This window comes from Culicoides brevitarsis, chromosome 2, assembly GCF_036172545.1.
Source record: "Culicoides brevitarsis isolate CSIRO-B50_1 chromosome 2, AGI_CSIRO_Cbre_v1, whole genome shotgun sequence".
NCBI lineage: Eukaryota > Metazoa > Arthropoda > Insecta > Diptera > Ceratopogonidae > Culicoides > Culicoides brevitarsis.
In genome coordinates this window covers 15,806,643-15,830,342 of record NC_087086.1, presented here as the reverse complement: position 1 = coordinate 15,830,342, position 23,700 = coordinate 15,806,643, and the positions used below count along the sequence as shown (strand labels likewise).

Below are 23,700 nucleotides of genomic sequence, written 5' to 3'. Positions count from 1 at the left end.
ACTGAACAAACAAATAAGAGCGACATGTAAAAATAACACACAAGTGAGAGTGTAAAAAAAACTAAAAAAAAATGTTATTTAATAAATGTGATTCATTCGTAATAAAAAATAAACAAATCTTACCAACAACGTCATGGCACGGAAATGTGACCAGAAATTTTCAATATTTGAAAATGCTGAAATTTACGCAGGAAACATGCCATTTGGATTATTTCATCGGATTGATTTCGGTGACCTCAATCGCTTGCATTTGTTTAATTGCCGTTGTTTATTTGTGGAAATATAATTATTTTTGGAATTTCACACAAGCAAATCGGCAGCAGCACAAGAACACGAGTGGCAACGGTAATAAAAGCAACGAAACGCAAGGAAATAACGACGTTGAAAATGGATTCGCGCAAACATGCAAGTAAGTCCACTTTCACTTCTTTTAGGGCTTCTTCTAAACATACTTTACTAATTTTTTATCGTCTTTTGTGTTTTTTTTTTCTTTTGTTCAACTTGACTCACATGTCAGGTTGGAAAAATAATTTTTACGAAAAAAGACTTAAGCGTATTTATTTTTTTTACATTTTTTTTTGTAAAAAAAATCTTTTTTAAATAATTAAAAAAAATTATTTAATTTAAAAATAAAGTTTTTAAATTTTTATTAAAATTAAATAAAAAAAATTGTTTATTTATTTAAAAATAAATTCAATTTAATTTTTTTTTTAAATTAAGTTAATGAAATTTAATAATAATTTTTAATTTAATTAAATTAATTTAAGATATTTTAATCTTCATAAAAAATAAAAAAAATATTTAAAAGAAATGTTAAAAAATTTTATTTTTAATAATTTAATTTTCTTATTTATTTATTTTTTTTTTAAATATATTTTAAATATTATTTAATTTAATTTAAATTTTTTTTTCAATAATTTTTTTTTAATTATTTTTTTTTTTGCCTTAATGACAAATATTTATTTTTAAACGAAAAAAATCTCTAAAAACAATTTTTCTTGCCTCGAAAATTTTTTCTTTGAATAAAAAATTATTTAAACTGTCCTTTAAATTGAATTTTCATTGAATACTCAACACAAATCCGTCAAAAATCACACATTTTTCCAAAATTCTTCTGAAATGCGATAAAAAAAAATAAAACAAATATTTAATAAATAATATGTCACACACACTCACATATGAGGGAAACCCCATTCGCGATATACACAAAGAATGGTCAAGGCCGCCCATAATAATCAAAATGCATCGCGGCAATGGCCGTTAGGCAAAAATAGAGAACGAGAGAAAATGCCATTAAAATAAATAAACAAAAAATCAGAGCTACTCGCGTGTTTTTTTTAAACGACGTCTGTTAATTTTTATTGACATGTAAAATATCTCGAGATTTGTAAAGTTATTCAATATTTGTAAGGAAATGGTTCATTTATTTTAACGCTAATGTAATTATAAATATTTCTCGTTTATTTAAAAAAAAACAGCAAAAAAACCGAAGAAACCACAAAATCAATATTTGAGCTGATTGTATCTCTAACAAGTGTTTACCCAAAAAAAAATCGATTATTCAACACGTTTTTTAGCAAAACAAAAAAAAAATAGAAAATTAATTGATCAATTTTTGCAAAAATGTGACTTTTATGGGTTCATGGTCATCCTATTCACTTGTTCCAATATTTATTTTCCAGATCTGAGCCGCACATTTTCAGACTGCACGACCTTCGATTCACATTACTGCTGATACTTTTGTTTATAAATATATGTCAAGTCTGTCAATCAGGTCTTATTGCAACGAAAGTCGACTCAATTTGGCCCCTGATGTACACAACGACACTTTTTCTGGCGAATATTTTACTTGGAATTTTCGTGAGGTTCATCGAAATTTGTGATAAATCGAGTGAGTAAAATTTTTTATTAAAAAAAAAAAAATATTTAAATTTTTATTTTTTTTATTTATTTAAAATTTAAATAATTAAATTTAATTTTAATAAAAAAAAATAATTTAATAATTTTAAACAAAATTAATAATTTAATTTAATTAATTAAAAATTATTTTAATTTAAAAATTTAATTAAATAAATATTTATAAAAAAAATAATTTAAAATTATTAAATAATTATTTTTTTAATTTAATTTTTATTTATTTAATTAATTTATTAAAATAAAACAATTTTTAATAAAATTTAATATTTTTTTTAGAATTACTGTACCTTCCTATACTGATACAATCAATCCAAGTCATACCTGTTGTGTGGAAATATCATCATTTAACCAACGAGCTGCCAGTATGGAGTTTACAGGCATTTACCACATTGATCCATTTCATGATTTTACTTGCACTGATTGTCACGGATGCTGTTACGCGATATTTGGAGGTTTGTTTTTCTATATTTTTCAAGTTTCTGCATAAAAACTAAAAATTTTGTGTATTTTCAGTACTTGAAACCAAAAGTTCTCGCTGAATCAGGAGATAATGAAACAAAATCCGAGGGATTTTCCAAGAAAAAAAGCACATTACTCTCGAAATTGACCTTTTGGTGGCTAACACCGTTACTGTGGCAAGGATTTTGGGAGCCCTTAGAGCTGGAAGACCTTGGAAAATTGCCGGAAAAGGAAACTGCCCGTTTTCATTACGATCAATTTTTGTTCATTTATCACAAATATTCAAAGGTAAATTAAAAATTAAACTTTTTAAACAATTTTTTTAATTAAAATAATTTTTTAGATCAACAAATCGTCACTTTGGTCCTGTTACTTCCACAATTGTTGGCAAATGTTTTGTTTCGGAGGCATTTTAAAATTATTTGGGGATCTTTCGGGACTTGTTGGACCTTTATCGATATCATACATTGTTAATTACATCGAAATGGAGTCTCTTGCGAGGAATTTTACGACAAATTCAGGAAATTTCACACAAATTAAAGTTACTTCAATGGATTTTGTGGCGTTAGATTTCCCAAATTGGAATGATTTCATGTACAACGGATGGATAATTGCGTTAATGGTGTTGATTTTTTCCATTTTGCAAGGAACTTTATCGCAAGCTTCCACGCATTTCGTCAATATGGAAGGAATTAAGTTGAAAAATGCTCTTCAAGGATTAATTTACCGCAAAACGATGCTTTTAACGTCAAAATGCATCTCAAATGGAATTTCATCGGGATCAAAAGACTCGTCGGAGCCAAAACCGAAACCGGATCTCTTGTCACGAAAGAGTTTCAGTCAAGATTTGTTCGACGATGACAAAGCGAACAATATTGGGAACATCACGAACCTCATGTCGGAAGATACCTTCAACGTTATGTCCTTTTTTTGGATCGCGCATTATGTTTGGGCGATCCCTTTGAAGATTTCCGTCGTCATTTATTTACTTTATCGTCAATTGGGAGCAAGTGCAATTTATGGATCGCTCATTTGTATCATGACAATGACTCCGATGCAATTTCTCATTGGCAAGATGATGTCGAATAACATGAAAAAAGGCACCGAATGCACCGATGAGCGACTAAAGAAAATTAATGAAGTGTTAATTGGCATTAAATTGATCAAATTAAATGCGTGGGAGAAGTTGTTCAAGGAAAAAATTACAACTCTGAGGAATAAAGAGTTGGTTTACTTGGACAAAGATTCCATTTATTGGTCTTTGATGAGTAAGTTTTCATTAGTTTTTGTCTTAAAACTGATTTTTCATGAAAATTTTTTAATTTTAGCGTTCCTGACTTACGTTTCTTCGATTCTAATTACTTTCGTAACTCTCCTAATCTACTTCAACATTTCCCATGAAGACATTCCTTTCACCGCAAGTCGCCTTTTTACCGCTCTCGCACTCTTCAATCAACTCACCGTTCCTTTGTTCATCTTTCCGATCACGATTCCCATCATAATTAGTGCCATCGTGAGCACCAAACGTCTCGAAACATTCCTCGGGCAACCTGAAGTGGAAAAAGAACTCGAAGGAGTTAAAAATATGGCAAGATTCTTGAGTCAAAGTGACGCTTCTCTGGATATTTTGGAACAAAAAAACGGAGAAATCTCCGAAAAATCTGAATTTGCACCAGTTTCACCGCCGGAAGACTCGTCACTGACACCTTGCAACACCCTGCCCCGCATCCGGATGAAGGAAAATACCCAAGATTTGGTTTCGTGTCTCAGTAACAGCCTGGATCGGAAGAAGGTAAACCTGAAAAAAGGAGGTCCCGTAACAAAAACTGTCAAATACGGCAAGCAATCGTCGAAAAGTCAACGAAATTCAGCGGATTTATCGAAAAAATTATCGGAAGAATTTGTGGCGTCCATCAACGATGCCGTTTTTTCGTGGAATAAGGAAGATTTTGTGAGTACCGTGACTGTTCCGTGCCGAGTAACGATCCCCAAGGGCAAATTAACGTTAATTGTGGGAAGAAATGGAAGCGGAAAGAGTTCCCTGTTGTCAGCGCTGTTGCATGAGATGTTCAAACTCGATGGCGGGACCTTGTTATGGGATAAATATGCGACAATTGCGTATTTGCCGCAAACGCCGTGGCTGTTAAACGCAACAATACGAGAAAATGTGCTTTTTGGCGAGTCATATAGGCCTCGCAGATACCAAAAAGTGCTTGAAGCATGTTCGCTTTTGCCCGATCTTGAACTTTTACCAAGCGGAGATCTCACGGAAATTGGCGAGCGCGGCATAAATTTGTCTGGGGGACAACGTCAACGCATTTGTCTTGCTCGGGCCTTGTATTCTTCCGCTAATGTGGTGCTCCTTGACGATCCACTGTCATCGCTGGATAACGAAGTCGGCAAATCCATCATAGAAAATTGCATAAAAAAACTTCTACTTCGCTATAATCGAACAACGATCTTGGTAACGCAAAAAATTCAACTTGTCTATAACGCCGACGTCATCATAGCAATGGACCAGAATCGTGTTCTTGCCGCAGGAACCTTGCAAGAAATAGAAAAAGATCATCCTGAGCTTTGGCAGGAATGGAATGCCTCGATAAGTAAGGAAAATGACGTCAGTCCGGGCAAAACAGCGCACGAGAGATGGAGATTGTTCAAAAATATCGCAAAATTGGGACTTCAAAAGACGAATATTTTGGAAGAAGACTCGTTCGCAGGCAACAATCGGTTGTCGTTGTTCTCGTCGTTTCGCAAACGGACTGGATCGATCAGAACTCGGTTGCTGACGCATGATTTGCCTCTTCCGATTGACGAATGTAATGATGGCGAAGTGGTTCTGCGTCGCAAAGGCACCCAAAGAAAACGGAATTGTACGTCGTTGGAGCTGCGATATCCGATGGGGAACGCGATTCATGAGAATATCAATGAAAAGACGCCCGTTACGCGACACGTTTCGTCGCCAATACCGATGCAGTACACAAATAGCTCGAGCAATAATTTGACAGCGGCGGATTTGGAGGCATTCGATAAAAGTCGGAAAGTGAGTTTGAGACAATTTATTCGACGGATGTCATCGAGGAGGAAGAGAACGCAGTCAATTAACGAACAAACGGGATTTTTGCGTGGAAAATGGAAGAATAATGGATCGATTCAGTAAGTATTTTTGATTTTTTCAACTGAGATTCTAAAAAAACTTAAAATTTTTACCAAAAAAATAAAAAATTGTAAAAAAAAAATTAAAACAGAAATTTTAGAGATTTTTTTTTTTAAATTTTCTTTCAAAAAATTGTTTGTTTGTTCTGTTTTAAAGTTGAACTTGGTACAAATTTTAATTTTTAAATTGACAAAAAATTATTAAAAATGTCAGTTCTAAGTCTCTAAAAGAAATTTTTAAAGAATTTTCGTCTTAAATTTATCGAAAATTATTAAAAAATTTCAATTTTGGTCTCTTTTAGAACATTTTTGTCTCAAATTGATCAAAAAAACTTTAATTTTTAAACTGTTTCGAACAATTTTGCCTAGATATTTACAAAAAAAAAAATATTTTGAGACTTGAAGAACTTTTTGAATAATTTTTGACACAAAATCCAAAAAATGTAACGAAAAATGATACGAAAACATAAAATTTGGGCTTTTTAAAAAATTTACTGAACAATTTTTGTCGCAAAAAGGATCGAAAGTTGTCTGAAAAGCAAAAATTTTTAATCATTTGAAAAATTGTTGTCTTTGATTGGTCAAAAATCTCAAAAAAAAAAATTATTTCGATTCTCTTTGAGACACTTGAAGAACTTTTTGAGTAATTTTTTTCATAAAATCATTGAAAAATGTAAAAAAAAAATTTTAAAGACTCGTAAGAAGCTTTTTTGAACAATTTATATCTCAAATTGATAAAAGTTTTGATTCATTTTATCTTTCTGTATGCTAAAATATCAATTTTAGGGTCAAAACTATTAAATTTCATTGAAATCTCTCTAAAATTCATTAAAACCCATTTTTTCGTATTACAGAAGCATCAACGAGGAACAACCCCCGCCGCCATTACAACGTCTCATGTCAACCATCAGTCGTCACAGCGACGAGCCCGAAGAAGAAGCTGTTGCCGCCAAAGATCTCGCTACAATCAGCGAACGCTTAGTTAGTGACGAGGAACGTAAATACGGAGAAATCCCTCGTCACATCTATCAACTTTATCTCAAGTCATGCGGCATCAAATTCGTTTGTATTTTCTTCTTCAGTGCCTTGGGATGGCAATTGTTGCGTGTCTACACTGACGTTTGGCTCCAAAATTGGACCAACGACGACAATAATTCGTCTGACGTGCAATATTACTTCAAAATTTACACAATTTTGTCGGTTATTTGTCTGTTGATGGCAATTATCACCACTCCATCGGGACAATTGGCAGGCTCCAAGGCAAGAAAAGTGCTGCATGAACAACTCACGGACGCGATTTTACGAAATTCGTTATATTACTTCCAAACTACTCCGATTGGGAGGATATTGAATCGTTTTAGTAATGATGTGGCAGTGGTTGATAAGGTAAAAAATTTGATTTTAACTGAATTTTAATTGATTTTCATTGAAAATTTTCAGAAAATCGCAGCTACAATCCAAAGATTGTTTCAATTTGTGCTCCTGTGTGTTTGTGCCATCCTAATTAACGCTGCGATCACTCCTTGGTTCCTTTTAATTACAATTCCAATTTGCATTTTATACCATGTCGTACAAAAATTCTACAGATGTTCGTCACGGTAAGCTTTAATTTCAACAAAATTTTAAATTTTTATTAATTTTTGTGATTTTAGGGAACTTCAACGCTTGGACAGCATAACAAGTTCACCCGTTTTGTCCCATTTTGCTGAAACAATCGCTGGAGTCGTCACAATTCGAGCTTACAATCAAGAATCTCGTTTCATGGAGATGTTATTTCGCAAAATTGAGGCCAATAATGTTGCTTTTAACATCATGAACTCGAGTAATCGATGGTTGGGAATCGCTTTGGTAAGAAAAATTCAGTATTTCAAAACAATTTTTATGAAAAAACTTTTTTTTTAGGATTATCTCGGAGGAATTATCGTCTTTTTAGCCATTCTAACGTCGTTAATAACCGCATCTGTGTATCCTGAGAGCACTTCTTCGTCGTTAGTTGGTCTCGCCATCAATTACACCTTGTTAATTCCAATTTACCTAAATTGGGTCGTCAAACTTTTCGCCGATATGGAAATGCAAATAGGAGCTGTTGAGAGATTACAATATTATATCGATAATGGAAAAAACGATCGTGAGTGTGAAGAAAATGAAATTGAAGCAAAAAAGTCTGTTCCCATTTCGTGGCCACAAAAAGGCGATATTTCATTCGAAAATGTGACAATTCGATACGAAAGAGGCAAGGATTGTGTTATTAAAGGATTAAATCTTGTCATTCCAGCGGGACAAAAGGTAAAAAAAAATATTTTTTAATGAAATTTTTTTAAAAATTTAAATTTTAGATCGGAATTTGTGGGCGAACAGGAAGCGGAAAGTCAACTTTAGCAATGGCTCTGTTCCGAACAGTTCAAATAACAGCAGGAACTGTCACCATTGACGACGTCGATATCTCCCACGTTAATTTGGAGGATCTTAGATCACGTTTGTCGATCATTCCGCAAGACGTTTTCTTGTTCAGCGGGACTTTGCGTGAAAATTTAGACCCGAGAGGATATTTTTTGGATCATGAATTGTGGAATGCACTCGAAATCGCACAATTAAAGGCTTTTGTGAACGCACAACCAAAGGGATTGAGTAAGTTTTCCCTTATTTTCAACAATATTTTCAATAAAACAAAAAAATTTCTAGATTTTGAAGTCAAAGAAGGCGGTTTGAACTTCAGTGCAGGTGAACGACAACTATTTTGTCTCGCAAGAGCGATTCTTCGTGGTTCCATTTGTCTGATACTTGATGAGGCAACTAGCAGTTTAGATTCTTATCGCGAGCAACAATTACTGAAAGCCGTAAATAAAGCATTTAATGGACGTACAATCATCAATATTGCGGTAAAAAATTATTTTTTGTGAATTTTTTGAGTTAATTTGAATTTTTAACAATTTTTTTAGCATCGTGTACACACATTGCTGGACTATGATCGAGTAATTGTACTTGAAAATGGCAAAATTATCGAAGATGGAGATCCAAGAGCCTTAAAATTGGATCCTGAAAGTAAATTTGCAGCATTATTAAAGGCGTCGGATATCCAACAACCGGAGACAAGAACAACAAAACTATAAAAAAAAACTTCTAAGAGCAGTTTCTGTGTCAAATTAAAAGCTACAACTAATAAGACTGAATTGCGAAAATCTTCCTAACCCATAAAAAACCTAATCTAAAGATATTTTATAACTTTGTTGAAGAAAAATGTCAAATTTGAAATAAATGTGGTAAAAATCAATTATTTTTTTAAAATTTCAGGCCTCAGTACTTTTTCAAGTGTCAATTTGATACAAAAATTTAAATTTAAATAATTTTTAAGTCTGATGTCACTCAAGCAAATAAATTTGCAAAATTAGTCTTCAGCAGAATTTCAGTGGAAAAACACAAAAATGCTGAAAATAATTTTATTTTTAAATTTTTTAGCAGCTGCAGATGTGGTTTTTGGAATAAAAATGCCAGTGAGATTTAAAAAAAATATTTAAAAAAGTTTTAAAATATTTATTAATTTAATTTATCATCAAAGGGCATTAAATTTAATTATTTCACTACATCTTCGATTTTGTCGAAATATTTCAGGCAAAAAAAATATAAAAAAAAAATAATAAAAAGGCTAAAAAAATAATAAAATTTTTAACATATTTTGGTACTTTTTGGTTGAAATACGATTAAAAATAATAAAATTTCAATTTTTTTAATTTATATTTTTTTTAATTAAAATTTAAATTCGAGAAAAAATTAAAATATTTAAAAATTTATTTTTTTTTAAATGTTTTTAAGTTTCCATACACTTTGACATCAATCAGCATGGATTGTTTCAACGTTAATCCAAATCTCGTTGAAGTCGTGAGATGTGATGTAACCACAATGAATAAAGGAAAACGACGATTATTGAATTTACAAGTCGTTTTTAAGGAAAAACTTTCCGATTTATTTGTAAGAAATTTATTTTAAAAAATATTTTATTTTTTTCTAGTTCATTTTTTTTAGGATAACGTGCGAATATTTTACAAATCAGGAAATGGAAAATTTTTACCTCATGTTGTCAATTTAAACTTAGATGGTGATTTTTTTTTTAATTAGGCGAATAAATTTAATATATCCATTTTTTGTCTCCCCCCCCTCGGATTTTGTCGAAAAAATTCAGGGGGAAAAATAAAAATTAAATATAAAATACAAATATTTTTGACATATTTTGGAATTTTTATATTAAAAAATCATGAAAATTACTGTTTATGGTAAAATTATACAAAAAACTAAAGAAATTTGCTTAATTACGACATTTTTTATTGAAATGTTGAAAAAAATTTTTTTGAAAGTCACGTGACCAAAATTATTTTTTTTTTTTAAATTTTTATTTTGGGAGATTTTGTTGATTTTTCTTTACTTTTAAGTTCAAATTTTAAAATAATATAAACTAAAATTAAATAAATTTTAAGAATCAACGTTTAACGTCTAAAAACGTTAAAAAATTACAAACAAAAAATTCGAAAATATTTATTTTTTTATTTCCCCCCCCCCCTCGAGAAAATCCTCATGGGACAAAAAATGAAAATATTAAATTTATTCGCCTTATTTTTAAAAAAATATTTTTTTCTTTTAAATTTTAGCCTGCAAAGCAACTGAAGTCTTCGATAGCAAAAATCCAATAATAAGTCGTATTGGCATCTTTTTTGAGCGATATTTGCCTGAATTGCGTAACGGATGTCCCTTCAAGGGAGTTTTCAATGTCTCGGATTTTGATATTTCCAAAGAGGTAGAAGACTATTTTCCTCCCGCTATGCTTGCGGGCACCTATAAATTCTACAACAGAGTCTATTTTGGCAGCACAAATGCCACAATTGGCGAGACCAGTTTTGTCTTCGACGTTAAAGTGAATAAACCAACTTTGACAATGTCAAAATAATCAAAAAAAATAAAATTATTTCATCAATTAAGGAAAATTTCAAAATAATTGTTTTTGACTATTTTAATAATTTGCTTCAAATAAGTCAACAATTTTTTATCTTATCAGTCTTCAGAGAGGGTTTCGGTCAAAAACATGACGAAATTTTATTTTTTCTTGACTTTTTTGGAAGTTTTCCATAATTCAAATGGATTTAAAGTTACGGTAAAAATTCGAAAAAATAAAATTTTAAGTCAAAAATAATTTAAAACATTTTTTTAGTATCCATTTCTCATAACTTCAGTAAATTTGGAATGCTTCAACTTTAATCCTCAGTACCTGAAAGTCCTAAAATGTGAAGTGATTGTTGTGGATAAAGGCAAACGTCGAATTGCAAACTTTGAAGTTACGACTTTAAAAGCCTTAGATGATTTTTATGTAAAAATTCTTCAATTTTTTGCTTAAAATATTTTTGAAGTTTAAAAATTTTAAGGATCACATTCGATTGTTCTCGAAATCTTCAAATGGAAAATTTTTGCCTCATGTCGTGAACCTCGATTTAGATGGTAAGTTACATTTAAATTTCGAAACAAATTTTTTTTTAAATTTTTTTCACAGCTTGCAAGGCTCCCGAAGTATTTAACAGCGACAATCCAATAATAAGTCGTTTTGGAGCCTTTTTTGAACGATTTATTCCAGAATTACGAGACGGATGTCCCTTTCAAGGAGCTTTTAACATCACAGATTTTGACATGACAGCAGAAGCACCACAGTATTTTCCTCCTGCATTGATAACCGGAATTTATAAATTGCACCATAGACTTCATTTTGGAGGCACAAATCGAACAATTGGCGAAATAAATTACATTTTTGAGGTGAAATTGAATAACAAGGCGTTTATGAAGTCACGTGCATAGAAAAAATCACTGTGAAAAATATTTTTGGATTAAATTTCATCAGATAAATATTTAATAAACAATTAAAATTATTTTTTTATCTAAATTTCGGAAGTAGGTAAAAATTTTTGTTTTGTTTTTGTCAAAAATCATTGTTGAATAAAATTCCAAAGTGATCAGTCGATGATGAATTTTTTAAAAATTTTAATTTTTCTGATGCTTAGTTGTTATGTGGAGTCGGTAAGGCTTAAAAACTCATTAAATCATCGAAAATTAATTTTTAAGACATTTTTAGAGTTTATATACTGTAACCTCATTAAGCGCTGAGTGTTTCAATATTCACCCAAAATACGCGGAAATTCATAGATGTGAAGTGACGGCTGTCGATCGCGGAAAGAGGCGACTTTTGAACATTCGAGCTCAAATTAAGTCTCCCATAAGTGACTTTTTTGTAAGAAATTTCCTTCAAAAATAATTTTTCATTAAATTTTAATTGATTTTTAGGACCACATTCGACTTTATTACAAATCGGGAAATGGAAAATTTGTACCTCACATACTTAATCTCGATCTGGATGGTAAAATTATTTAATTTGCTTTCAAAAAAATAATTTTCTTTCCATTTTTTTTTCTTTTTTAGCATGCAAAGCAAAAGACGTCTTTGACAGTACAAATCCCATAATTGGTCGGTTCGGAGCTTTTTTTGAGAGAATAATGCCTGATTTACGTGAAGGCTGTCCTTTTATCGGTTGGTACAACGTAACTGACTTTGATTTATCAAAAGAATCTGAGAAACTAATTCCTCCGGGGATGTTCACGGGAGTTTATAAGCTTCACAGTAGAGTTCACTTTGGTAGCATGAATCGAACTATCGCCGAGTCAAATTATATTTTTGAGGTAAAAATGGGTCGAACTCCTATGAAGAAGTTAAAAGCGATAAATTCATAAAAATTGTCTTTATTTCAATAATTATTAATAAAAATTATCATCTAGGAAGCGTAATGACTTTCATGTTGGGCAAGTGCAATATAAAAAAAAATTACATTATTTTTTTTTATTTTTTACAAATAATAAAATAATTGTAAAATTTCTATATAAAAAAAGTATTTAAAAAAAATTAAATTAAAAAAATTAATTTTTAAAATTTTTTATATTTTATAATTTTTTCGAAAATTTAATAAAATTTAAATTTAATAAATTAAATGAAAAATTTTAATTTGAAAATTTTAAAAATTAAATTATTTTATTTAAAAAAATAAATTAAAAATTTGAAATTAAAAAATAGAGGTATCTCAATCAATTTAAAATTATTAAAAAAAATATTCTAAATTTTTTATTTTTTTGTAATATTAATATTTCTCAAAAATTAATTATTTAATTAAAAATTTTAATTTTTTTTATATTGCAGTTCAAAATAATGTAAATTTTTTTAAATTTCACTTGCTTTAAGTACCAATTTTTTTTTACATAAACCTTAAAAGTAAAAATATCACAATAAGACTTCCGATCGAAGTCACAGGCGTTAAAGTAGCTTTACTTGTTTTGTCATCTGAAACGAAAATCAATTAAAATTTCATTCTTTTTAGATGAAAATAATTTTTTTACCATTTTCTGGCATATAATCCTCGCATTTTGGGAATCCCTGAGGAACTGGAACAAAATCTTTATTTTCTCCCACCTTAATTACCAAAGCCATTCCAATTTCAGCGTGAAATTCTACAAAAATAGCGTTCGTTATTAAGTAATTATTTGATTTTATCAACTTTTAATAACTTACCGATATGACAGTGTAACAACCAATATCCCGGATTATTAGCTAAAAATCTCACTATCGTATAACCGCCATCCGGAACCGTAACTGTGTCTTTAATTGGAGCATTTTTCAAGCGACGTTCAATTTTTCCCGCAGCATCAAGAGCTTTAATCTGTTCAACGGTGACATTTTTGCCGATTCGTTCCATGCCAACTACCCGAAATCCGTATCCGTGCAAGTGAAATGGGTGATTAGCGTCGTACGCGAAACCTTCGTCGATGAGAATCAGTTCGACGACTGAATTGAGCTTCACTTGGTACACATGACTGCATTCACAGAACTCCGTGCGACAATCAATGCCTTTCGCAGCGAGTGAGCTTTCATTGCAAAACTTGGAATCGTCGAGCTGGTTATGCGCCGGCATCAACGGAAGCGATGGCATCTTCATGGAAATGTGATTTAATTGCGGCGTCAACACCCGACTGTTGTTATGCTCGATTTGCGTGAATCCGTATTGCCCGGCGAGATGAAAATGCGGATTATCTTTCTCATAAAAGTCGTAATAAACGTAAAATTTGTAGTCAGGTTCGGGTTTCAGCAGTTCCGGAAGATCTTCATCCAACGCATTTACTTCCGCCATAGTTTTTGTCGTTTCTTCGCCAGATCCCTTGTTCAAAGCGTTCAATTGCAGCCCTTCTCTGACATAATCGTACGTTGGTTCCTCCTCTGGATCTTCTAACGGGGCATTTTTATATCGCAAAATCGCAACTTGATGCGCTGACGTGAACCGGGCGTCACAATCCATGAGCCCGCGATAACGAATCCAGTAATTTTCGACTTTTTTGTTTGCATGAAGGACAAAATCGAAACGCTCGCCGGCATATACAACGAGAGAAGCGACATCCAGAGGCTCCAAATCGAAACCGTCTGAAGCGATAACTGTTAAATTGTGATCATCAACGGAAATTTCGATGGGACAATTGAGAAAACCAGCGTTGATGACACGGAATCGATACCTGAAGTTGCGAGTGACGTGAAAAATTTCCAAAGGCATGAATTTAGATTCTTCCGACGCAAGAAGGACACGTTCGCGTTTGATGTGATGACCCGTTTTTCTTGGTTCTGGAACGTCTTCAAACGGCGAAAGTTCATTTGGGGCGGAAATTCGTTGGCGACGCTTTTGCCGATTACTAGATTGATCAAAAGAGTCAAAAATAGGAGTTGTAGATTCAGGTTCGGTACTTTCTTCAACAATTTCGCTTGTGCTAAATGGTTTTTCAGTGACAATATTGACAGTACTTGCATCCTGTTCTAATTCAGTTCGTTGATAAAAGCGTCCTTTGCCGTTAATGAGCAAATTTGGGGGTTTGTTGTCACCCATGGAGTGATGATGCGATGAAAACATGGAGACACCGGGTTCGTGAGCCCAATCGTTGAGTGACATAATATGCTCGGGAAGGTCAAAATCGTATAATTTTGAGTGAGGATCTGATGTTACGGGACGTCGGATGATTAGAGCTCCAAAGGCGCCGTCACCGCGTTGCATTCCTGAAAGAAAAAAGAGGTATTTTAGTATAAATTAAGAGGTATTTTAGTAAAAAAGTTATATTTAAGTTTATAACGGAATTTTTTTCAAATTGACATTTAAGAAAGTTTTGTGTTAAAATTGTTTTAAAGTAAAAAATTTTAATATTTACAAGAATTTTTTCAACTAAATTTCATGTAAAGTTTGAAAATGTTGATTTTGATCTACAAATTGACGAAATATGAAAAATTTTAAACCAAAAATTTGAAAATGTCAATTCAAAAAATATCCGTTAAAAATTTTAAAGCTATATTATCATCGATTTGAAATGCGAAAATCCTTAAAATGACAAAAAAAAACAACAATTTTAAAATTTTTCTTTTAATTTTTTTTTTTTTTAATAAGAGAAAGAAATTTTTCAAATTTTAAATTTTGAAAATTCGATTGTTCTAAACTTACAAAATCTAAACTTGTTTTTAAAAGAAAAAAATTAAATTATTTTTCCTTTAATTTTTAAAAATAATAAAAATCGATTTGTAATTGAATTAAAAACTTAAAATTATCAACAAAAAGTCAAATTTTTGATAAAAAATTTCTCAAAATTGTCTAAATTTTAGTAAAAAAAATTTTAAAAAATTAAAAAAAATGGACTTTGGTACGAAAAAAAAATTTTCTTTCTTAGAGCAAAGATTAAAAAAAATTTTTGGAATGAAAAAATTTATAAATTCCATCAAAACTTTATTATTTTTTAGCAAACGAGCTTAATTAACGTCGCCTTTAACAGCGATATACAAAGAAAACAGAGTATAAAGCATCGTAATGTAATCCATGTGACTCTGACGATTGTTAATCGGAATATCAAACAAGCTCGAGACAATCGCGCAATATTCCGACAATGACGAATCCAACGTTGTCGGCGGAAATCCAATCGTATCCAAGACTTTTTCCATCTGTTCCGGCCATTCCGACATCAAACCATCAATTTCGGGCATCTTTCGACTCAATTGCAGCACATTTTGCGACGGCTGATTAATATGCAAAGTTTGTATCTCACTGACCCATCTTTCAATATCCTTCGGGCTTTTTGCGACAGCTGACGGTGTCTCCAAAGCCTTTGGAAAAATCGAACGAAATCTCATTTGAAGCAAAACTCCGTCACTTTGCTGCCCACAAGGCTCGTCAACGACTTGCAATCCCAAAGATTTCGAAAAAACGTTCAAAGCTTGACCAGTTCCCTTGTTTATCGGCTCCGGAGGGATCACTTTCAGAAATGCATCGATATCGCCAACAGCTGGAATGTAATCCGGGATGAAAATACGAAGTTTGTATTCGATCGGGATTTGTTGCGGCGTGTAACGTGAAATATATTGCATTAACTCCTTAATTTCAGCGGGCGCATCAACATTTTCATATTCACGCGGGTCAAAAGTCACGTCAGAAGGCTTCTTTTGAATACCGGTTGCTCCATCTTTATCAATTTTTCCGATTGCACCGCGATCCATCATGTCGCGCGACACACTTTCGCTGTTTTCGCTCGTTTCGTCGGGACTCATGCTGCGACTCATGCTACGGGACATGCTGCGGGACTCTTCTCGATCACGAAAACCGCCAGGAGGTTTGTTTCGACCAGGCATTTTGGAGCCCATTGATGGGGGATTTTGATCAGACATTGCAAGGAAATCACTTTGCTTGTCGCCGCTTATGAAATCCACTTGACTTTTGACATCCAAGTCGGTAGGGCTATCGATCTCTGGTCCGTTACGGATTTCGATTACTTCGTCGTAATGATCCATTTTTGGTTGAAAATATTAAATTTTACTTTTAGAGCCTTTTTTTGATGGGTTTGATAAAATTTTGTTGTTTGCTTTAATTTTTTTACTTGGTAACGGTAACTAAGCGCAACACGTGAATGTCTCAAAAACGCAATTAAACGCTAAGTTTTCTGTTTTTGTTGAAACACTTGTTGTTTTAATAAATATTTATGGGAATTTTTTGCCCTAACGTTAAAATATGAAATCTGTTAAGAGTCTTTGGCGATTTACTGAATGTTTTTGCTCAAAAATTATTTAAAAATAGTTGACTTTTAGCTTAAGTCAATTAAGTTGATTTTTTTTTTATTCTTAAGTTAAAATTTTTAGTAAACTTAATGCTTAATTTTTCAAAAACTATCATTTTTTATGAAACATTTGATAATTTTTCTCGTATATGGTGGTTAAGTCAAAAATAAATGGCTTTTTCTAGAACTTAAGTTTAAATTAAAACTTTTAATATTGACTTAACTTAAACTTAAGTAATTTTTATTAGATTTTTTTTTAAATTTCGAAATTTTAGTTCAGTCAATAACAGTTGTCTCAATAATTTTTGTTTGAAAATAAGTCAAAGTTAGTTAATTTTGGGCTTAAGTCAACAGTAAAAGCTTATTAAGTTCATTTATTGTTTCTTAAGTCTAGGTCTTAAGTCGATTCTAAAAGATTAATTTTTCAAAATATCAATTTTTCTCATAAAAATAATTATTTTTCTACAAAAGTTCGAGTATTAAGTTAAAATTAAGCTTAAGTCGAAACTTTTAAGTATTGACTTAACTTGACTTAAGAGCTTTTATTTAAAATTTAGACAACTTAGTAACTCCTTACCTGTATGACTGTGCCAGAAATGCGTTCCAGGATTATCTGCCTTGAATTTGTATCGAAAAGTGGCATGCGGGTGAATGGGACATTGAGAAATGTGAGGAACTCCATCCATATAAGGATTTTCCTTTTGATGCAAGCCATGCCAATGCATCGTCGTACTTTCGCCAAGTAAGTGATTTTTTACATCAACGACAATTGTGTCACCTAAACATACCTAAAACATTTAAAAAATTATTTTTTTAGATATTTTTTTTCAACAAAATTATGAAAACTTACATCAATTGTGGGTCCTGGCATCATCCGATTAATGACAACAACAGATCTTCGAGCTCCATCGGATCCAATGCAATGCGGTCTCTCGCAATCCGTCGCGTTATAAGGACAATCGTAACACGCTTTACTGAGTGTTTCATACCATTCAACGACAAAAGTGTAATTACAAGTTTTGGTTTCGCCTTCGATGCATTCTCTCATACAAGGATGTCTTTCATCATTTTCCGCCTCACTAAAAGGCGCTTGTCCCGGATTATATTCCAACTTTTCTTTAATCGCTGTTTCATTACAGTACAAACAACATCCACTCATGAATTGGCTCTCCTTTGGACACGTTTTGCTCATCGGAGGACACGACTTTTGGAACGACGAAATTTGGTACAAACCACTTTCGGTTATTGAACATTCAAAAATTGTGCAGTTATCGTCAGATTTCCAGTTTTCACCGACAGAATAGAATTTCGTGTCTAATTGGCATCCAGCACGAATGCATTTTCCGCAACATTTTGTCTCGGATTTTTTGTAAAAGTATCCCGCGGGACAGTTTTCGTCGCAAAATTCTTGTGTGGTGATAGCGATCGATTTCTGGCCTTCTTTTTTGCATTCGTGACGAACACATGGATCAAAGGGATCGGGAATTACTTCGCCCGAATTAAGAATGAGTTTTTCGGGTCCAAGTTCGATGAGACATTTGTCCACGGGATCAAGACAGCGATAAGTGCGACAACAACGACCTTCAATAACTTCGATTTCGGCGAGTTTGTTGGCGCAACTTGAGGGTCGTTTCGGGCAAACTTTCGTGTCGCAGATGGTTTGTAGTTTTGGACAACATCCTGTGGTATTGAGAACGATTTTCTCACCGATTTCGAGGATTTGTTGTCCTTGATTGGTGTCTGCTAAGGCGAGACAGGTAATGTTGGCACATTCTGAGAAACAAAACAAAAAATCAAAGTTAATGCAACATTGTATTGAGAAAAATGATTTATTATTCAAGACATTCCGTTAATATGATGCAATTGGAACACGTGTCACTCAATTAACATAATTTTAATTGTTTTTCGATTAAATTTAAGATTTCTTAAGAAAATAGATCATTTCAGTTTCCTTTTCTCAGTTACTAAGTATTTTTCCTAATAATTTTTTGTTAATTATAATAATCGATCTCGTGAATTAAATATACTAAATACAGTAGCAACTATCAATACCAATAGATAAATGCAAATTTTATGCATTTTTAAAGGCTTTAATTAGATAATAATCATAAAGAAGCACGTTTACATTCGATCTCGATCTTTGTAGTCAGCTGTAGGATTTTATTATATGGGCAATGATAACACGAATAACAATTAAAACTGAATAGATTTACTCAAATCAACAGTAAATTGAAAGTTGGCACCTGTTGCTGCTCGTTAACGGGTAAGAATGACGTACAATTTGATGTTGTTGGACAGTGGCGTACTAAAATGGGGGTAAGTAGTTATTCAGTATTTGTATTTCATAATGTTTTTATATATTTTATTAAAAAAGGTTAAAGATATTCGTATCATATAGATTTAAAAAAAATCACTTTAAATTCGTAATATTTGTTTTGTTCGGTTAAGACATAAAACCCTAGCTACACAATTTCATTATTAAATAACTAGGTTTCTATTTTTTGTATGTTCTACTTTGAAATTTTAATTCTTTAAATTCTAAATTCTTTAAATTAATTTCTAATAAATAATATATGCAGTTAGTTTTATTTTTAATTTAATTACTTGTCTATTACATAAACTCTCAGATTCTGTGTATTTTCCTAATTAAAGGTAAAGTACAACAGGGAAGATGCCAATTTATGTTTATTAACCTACATATTGTTTCTGATTTGAAATCCTTAAGTAGTAATTCTTTCACTGTGGTTAGTATATCATAATAGTTTACCCATATTATGTCACAATTCTGAATGGTTGTTGTCATTAAACAGATGGAAAGGTGTTTTGTGGAAATGTCATAGTATATTCTGCTATATGAGAAAGTTTTTTTGATTCAAACTTCCGTAAGTAGTCTCTTGCAATAATCCGGAATCAAACAGAAAATTAATAAAATGCTTGCATTTTTCAATGCTTAGACGTGTTCTGTTTCAATCTTATTTAATTTGTTGCTTTTTGTTGCACTTTATTGTTGAGCTTCATCATAATTAATTTGTTATGTTACTCATGTTTGAATTTCCTTGTTAATAATTAAGAAGGAATATTAATTTTCCATTGTACTATTGTTATGAAACATATTAATGAAACAAGAAAGCAAAAAAATGATATTATATTTGGATCATATCCATGAGGTTCACAAAGGAAAATTATTTTTCCATTATATACACGAATAATTTCCTTGAAAGAACTCTTAAACACCTTGTCTTGGTCAAAAATGATGATCTTGATGATTCGTAGAATGACTCCCATATTCTCACACTTGAAAGTTACGCCACTGAACTAAAAGTTAATTGCTTCAAAGATATCAATGTATTAAATATGTCACTTGAGTAATTGATGGTAGCTCGTTAAAACTGCAATTTTTAATAAATAAAATTATATTAAAAAAATTTTAATTGTTGAAACCTCTAATTTCCTGAAAAATTTTATAGTTGTAACGAATTGTAACTCAAATTTCAGAACAAAACTGAAAATCATCCAGATTACACTCATCATTAGTTTGCTATTTTCTCTCACACTTATCTATATTTCCATCTTCATCGTTAAAAGAATTCACTATCATTGTCTAGATCTTGTCTACCTTCCTCAGAATGACGTCTTTCTGCTTATTTCAATAAACGAAATCTTTTATAAATATCTTATCTTTCACACATTCTCACTAAATGAATGTGAGAACTAAAATTATCATGACATTGACCTGATTCTGCTTTTATTAAAAAATATTTAATTCACTTTCGATACATTTCCCAATAAAAATGCAATTTCAAGGTTTACAAGAACTATGCAGAATTTTGATTTAACCAGTTCGATCGTGTAAAACAGATAAGCCACTTCTAAACCTACGATCGAAACGGATATTGCATTCCATACATTTTCATAACTCGACAAGTAACAGGTGAAGTAGGTGTTAGTTCACGCGGAACCACATACCTTACGATTGAATAATATTTTACGCGAAAATATATCATCCAGACATCAAAGGCATGACTAGACACTGAATTTCAATGTAGCTGAAGATAAGAGACGTGATCTACTTAAAATTCTTCGTGTTTTTTAAGGACTTACCTGGTCGATCAGAATTCGCTTGATAGCTTTTTGTGACGCCAATGCTCAGCAAGATGACGACAATGTTCATTAAATTTGCAAAAATATTCATTTTTTCAAAGAATATTGAGACATTTGATGAAATTTTCCAATTTTATTTTCAAGTCTTCTTAAATTCCTCTTAATTGCGTGTCAAACACGTGTTTTTGTTGTCACTTCATAAGAGCACTTTGTTAAATTTTTCTCTTATCAGTCACGACAATAGTTTTTATCTTTTTTTATTGCACTTTAATGTTGTTATGATAAATTTTGAGTTGTTGACTTGTCTTTTAAGCGAATTTTTTGTTGTTGCGAATTTTGGTCATCATTTCAAAGATGCACCGTGACCTAAAATGATAAGAATCTATGTTAATTTTTTTTTTATTTTAATTCAAACCATGCCAAAAAAGTGATTTATTTGAACTTTTTGAGTAAAAAGTCAGTCCTTCATGAATGTCAATGTTTTTGTAATCTTAGTTAAACATAATTTAACTTTTTTTTACGTTTTTATCTAAATTCATTCATTGAAGCTTCTCTGTCATGGTCAAAAATGTACGTTAATTATATGTGTTTTGCAGTCAATTATCAGCCGTAAACATCTGTTATATCATTACAACTTAATTTGAACATAGTTGTTTTTTTTTTACTTTTTGTTGTTATTGTTGTGGTCTACGTGCATTTTTGATGGCAATAAAAAATGAATAGCAAGAAGATACGATGACTTTATTTTTTTTTGTTTGCCTTCGATTTGATATTGAAGTGTTAAACAGGGGCAGACAAAAGTTAAAAAAAAAATTGAATGAGAATTTTTTATGCAAAAATGGAATTTTTCCACTAGGTCAACAAATTAGCACAAAGAATCCATAAAAATTCTTTCGACTACGGAACTGATCTACCTTATCATCCTCATTACTATTCAAAAACATTACCGGTCATTAATCCTGTTTATCACTTCTCGATAAATAACTGCAGAATCACAAAATCGAAACTGGTTAAGAACAAGCGGCGCTACTTGGAAGCAAGAATTTATGAAACCGGTTTGAGAATTCTTGAACTGAATCACGCTGACCGCAAAATATGTTGATATCATGCTAATGGAGGCGTCTCGTATTTTTTCTGTCAACTAAACCCAAAATAAACAAAAATGATGTTTTTTTTCGTATCATTTATCACGTAAGTATCATATGATTGATTATTATTTTTTAACTTTTTTTTGTGATAGAATAGTAAGAATAATTTCATGATGTCAATATTTTTAATGTTTTTTTATTATCATTGTTGAACAGGAACTAAATAGTTTACGGTATAAGTAATGAGCCATTTACTGTGAACCATTTGGGTTAACCTTGGAGTTGGAGCTTCAATCAGAAATTGTGAATGTTAAATAATAACTAATTAATAATTAGTAACAATAGAGAGCAATTGCACATTAAATTATATGTGCAAGTTAATGTTCAAGTTTCAATTCTTGTTAGAATTATTCTAATTAAAGAAGAAGAGAACTTTTATTGTCATGAATATCAGTCTTAGTTTGGATGAGAAAATAAAAAAAAATGTTCTAGAAGTTTTTAGTCGAAGAGTCGAAAATCGGATAAACATCTTTCAAAAAAAAAAACTCTAAAAGAGGATGAAAATTATTTTTACAGGTATATTAATAATGAAATGATTTACTGAAGTTGCACTACTGACACAATGAGCTAATTTGGAAATTCTGAACTGAACTAACTTCCGAGACGTCAACTGAAAAGCTTGAGTTTCTTCATACTTGAATGGCATCAAAGTGAGTTTGCTGCCTCAGAAATTTTTAACAGATTCGCAATGTCCTTCAACAACGTTTCTCATCTATTTGACGAATATGACTGTAAGAATAGTTTCCAGAGTGAAGTATTGTCTTAAATTCTTAAAATTTGTATGAAAACTCGACATTTTTGACCATAACTCTTAGGAAGCTGGCTGAAAAATTTTGAAATTAGGTTTTTTTGAAAGCTTAGGCCCTAACGAATCCAACGATACCAAATATAGCCGTTGAGCATTCTTTTTGATGAAAAACGTAATTGGAGTGACGTGTTATTTTAAAGAACATGCTTCAGAACCTCGTCAGACGCTTTTTCTGCTTATAAGTCTCCTACTTTTCAACTCAAGTACTTTTTTCAAACTTTCCATTTAAAACTTTCACAAGTGATTTTCGATATCACTTTCAATAACTCTTGAAGAACAGGAATTACCGATTGAATCAATAATAATCGATCAATAACCGACAGTTTCTAGTTCCTGAAAATTATCTTCTTTATTTTTTCCGAATCGAATCGAATTAGTGATAAACAAAACAATTAACTTTATTGACTTTATTGGTTTATGAATGATCACTTAATTATCAAAATCTTGATCTTGATAAGGGTTTTAAGTTTAAAAATTGATTGAATGAACAAACAGTGATTGATTTTTAAAAAAATAATAATTAATAATATAGGAAAACAATTTTCGACATTATCTTATGAGGAACTGTTTAAAGTCGCAAATATTGCGTGGATTTTTTTTTTATCTTTTTTTTAAATACAAAAAAAACTTTGTAGTCAACTTTTCATGTTTATCCAACTGAAAATAATTAAGTAATCAAAAATATGTCTCTTTATAATGTAGGCTCTTATCATTTTGGCACATGTTATAGCTGTCAATAAAGTAATTAACTGACATCAATATAATATTTCTTTAAATGAAGGATTTTTCATAATTTTTTTATCTTATTTATTCACGAGTTACGAATATTATTAGCGCGTGAATTGTGACTCAAAAGAAAAAAAAATAAAAATCCCAGATAAAAAATTATTATGAGATCTAATTTTATGCCATAAGAATTACGTATATGAAAGCAAAAACTTCCCCATGAATCGCGTTCTTAAATAAC

At 31.3% G+C, this 23,700-nt stretch overlaps 3 protein-coding genes across 3 annotated transcripts in view; 1 reads left to right on the top strand and 2 right to left on the bottom strand.

The window, feature by feature from the left end:
• Positions 1–135: 135 nt before the first annotated feature.
• On the top strand, positions 136–8,719 carry LOC134828580 (ATP-binding cassette sub-family C member Sur). The gene is made up of 13 exons (XM_063841558.1): positions 136–409; positions 1,683–1,891; positions 2,194–2,369; positions 2,431–2,664; positions 2,720–3,644; positions 3,705–5,532; positions 6,387–6,918; positions 6,973–7,130; positions 7,185–7,380; positions 7,435–7,818; positions 7,869–8,160; positions 8,215–8,411; positions 8,472–8,719. The coding sequence occupies exons 1-13, from the start codon at positions 174–176 to the stop codon at positions 8,640–8,642; spliced, it is 5,538 nt and encodes a 1,845-aa protein (XP_063697628.1). The 5' UTR covers positions 136–173; the 3' UTR covers positions 8,643–8,719.
• A 3,972-nt stretch (positions 8,720–12,691) lies between these two features.
• LOC134831047 (uncharacterized) overlaps positions 12,692–23,700 on the bottom strand; it is a 12,975-nt gene continuing 1,966 nt past the window's right edge. Inside the window, exons 2-7 of the mRNA XM_063844686.1 lie at positions 20,778–21,143; positions 17,527–18,449; positions 17,254–17,464; positions 13,120–14,643; positions 12,948–13,058; positions 12,692–12,891 (exon numbers count right to left, since the gene is read on the bottom strand). Coding sequence (XP_063700756.1) covers positions 12,806–12,891; positions 12,948–13,058; positions 13,120–14,643; positions 17,254–17,464; positions 17,527–18,449; positions 20,778–20,868 — 2,946 coding nt within the window. The 5' untranslated portion in view covers positions 20,869–21,143 and the 3' untranslated portion in view covers positions 12,692–12,805. The remainder of the gene's footprint in view (positions 12,892–12,947; positions 13,059–13,119; positions 14,644–17,253; positions 17,465–17,526; positions 18,450–20,777; positions 21,144–23,700) is intronic.
• On the bottom strand, positions 15,382–16,413 carry LOC134832290 (intraflagellar transport protein 46 homolog). The gene has a single exon (XM_063846275.1). It carries the CDS (start codon positions 16,411–16,413, stop codon positions 15,382–15,384), a length of 1,032 nt encoding a protein of 343 aa, XP_063702345.1.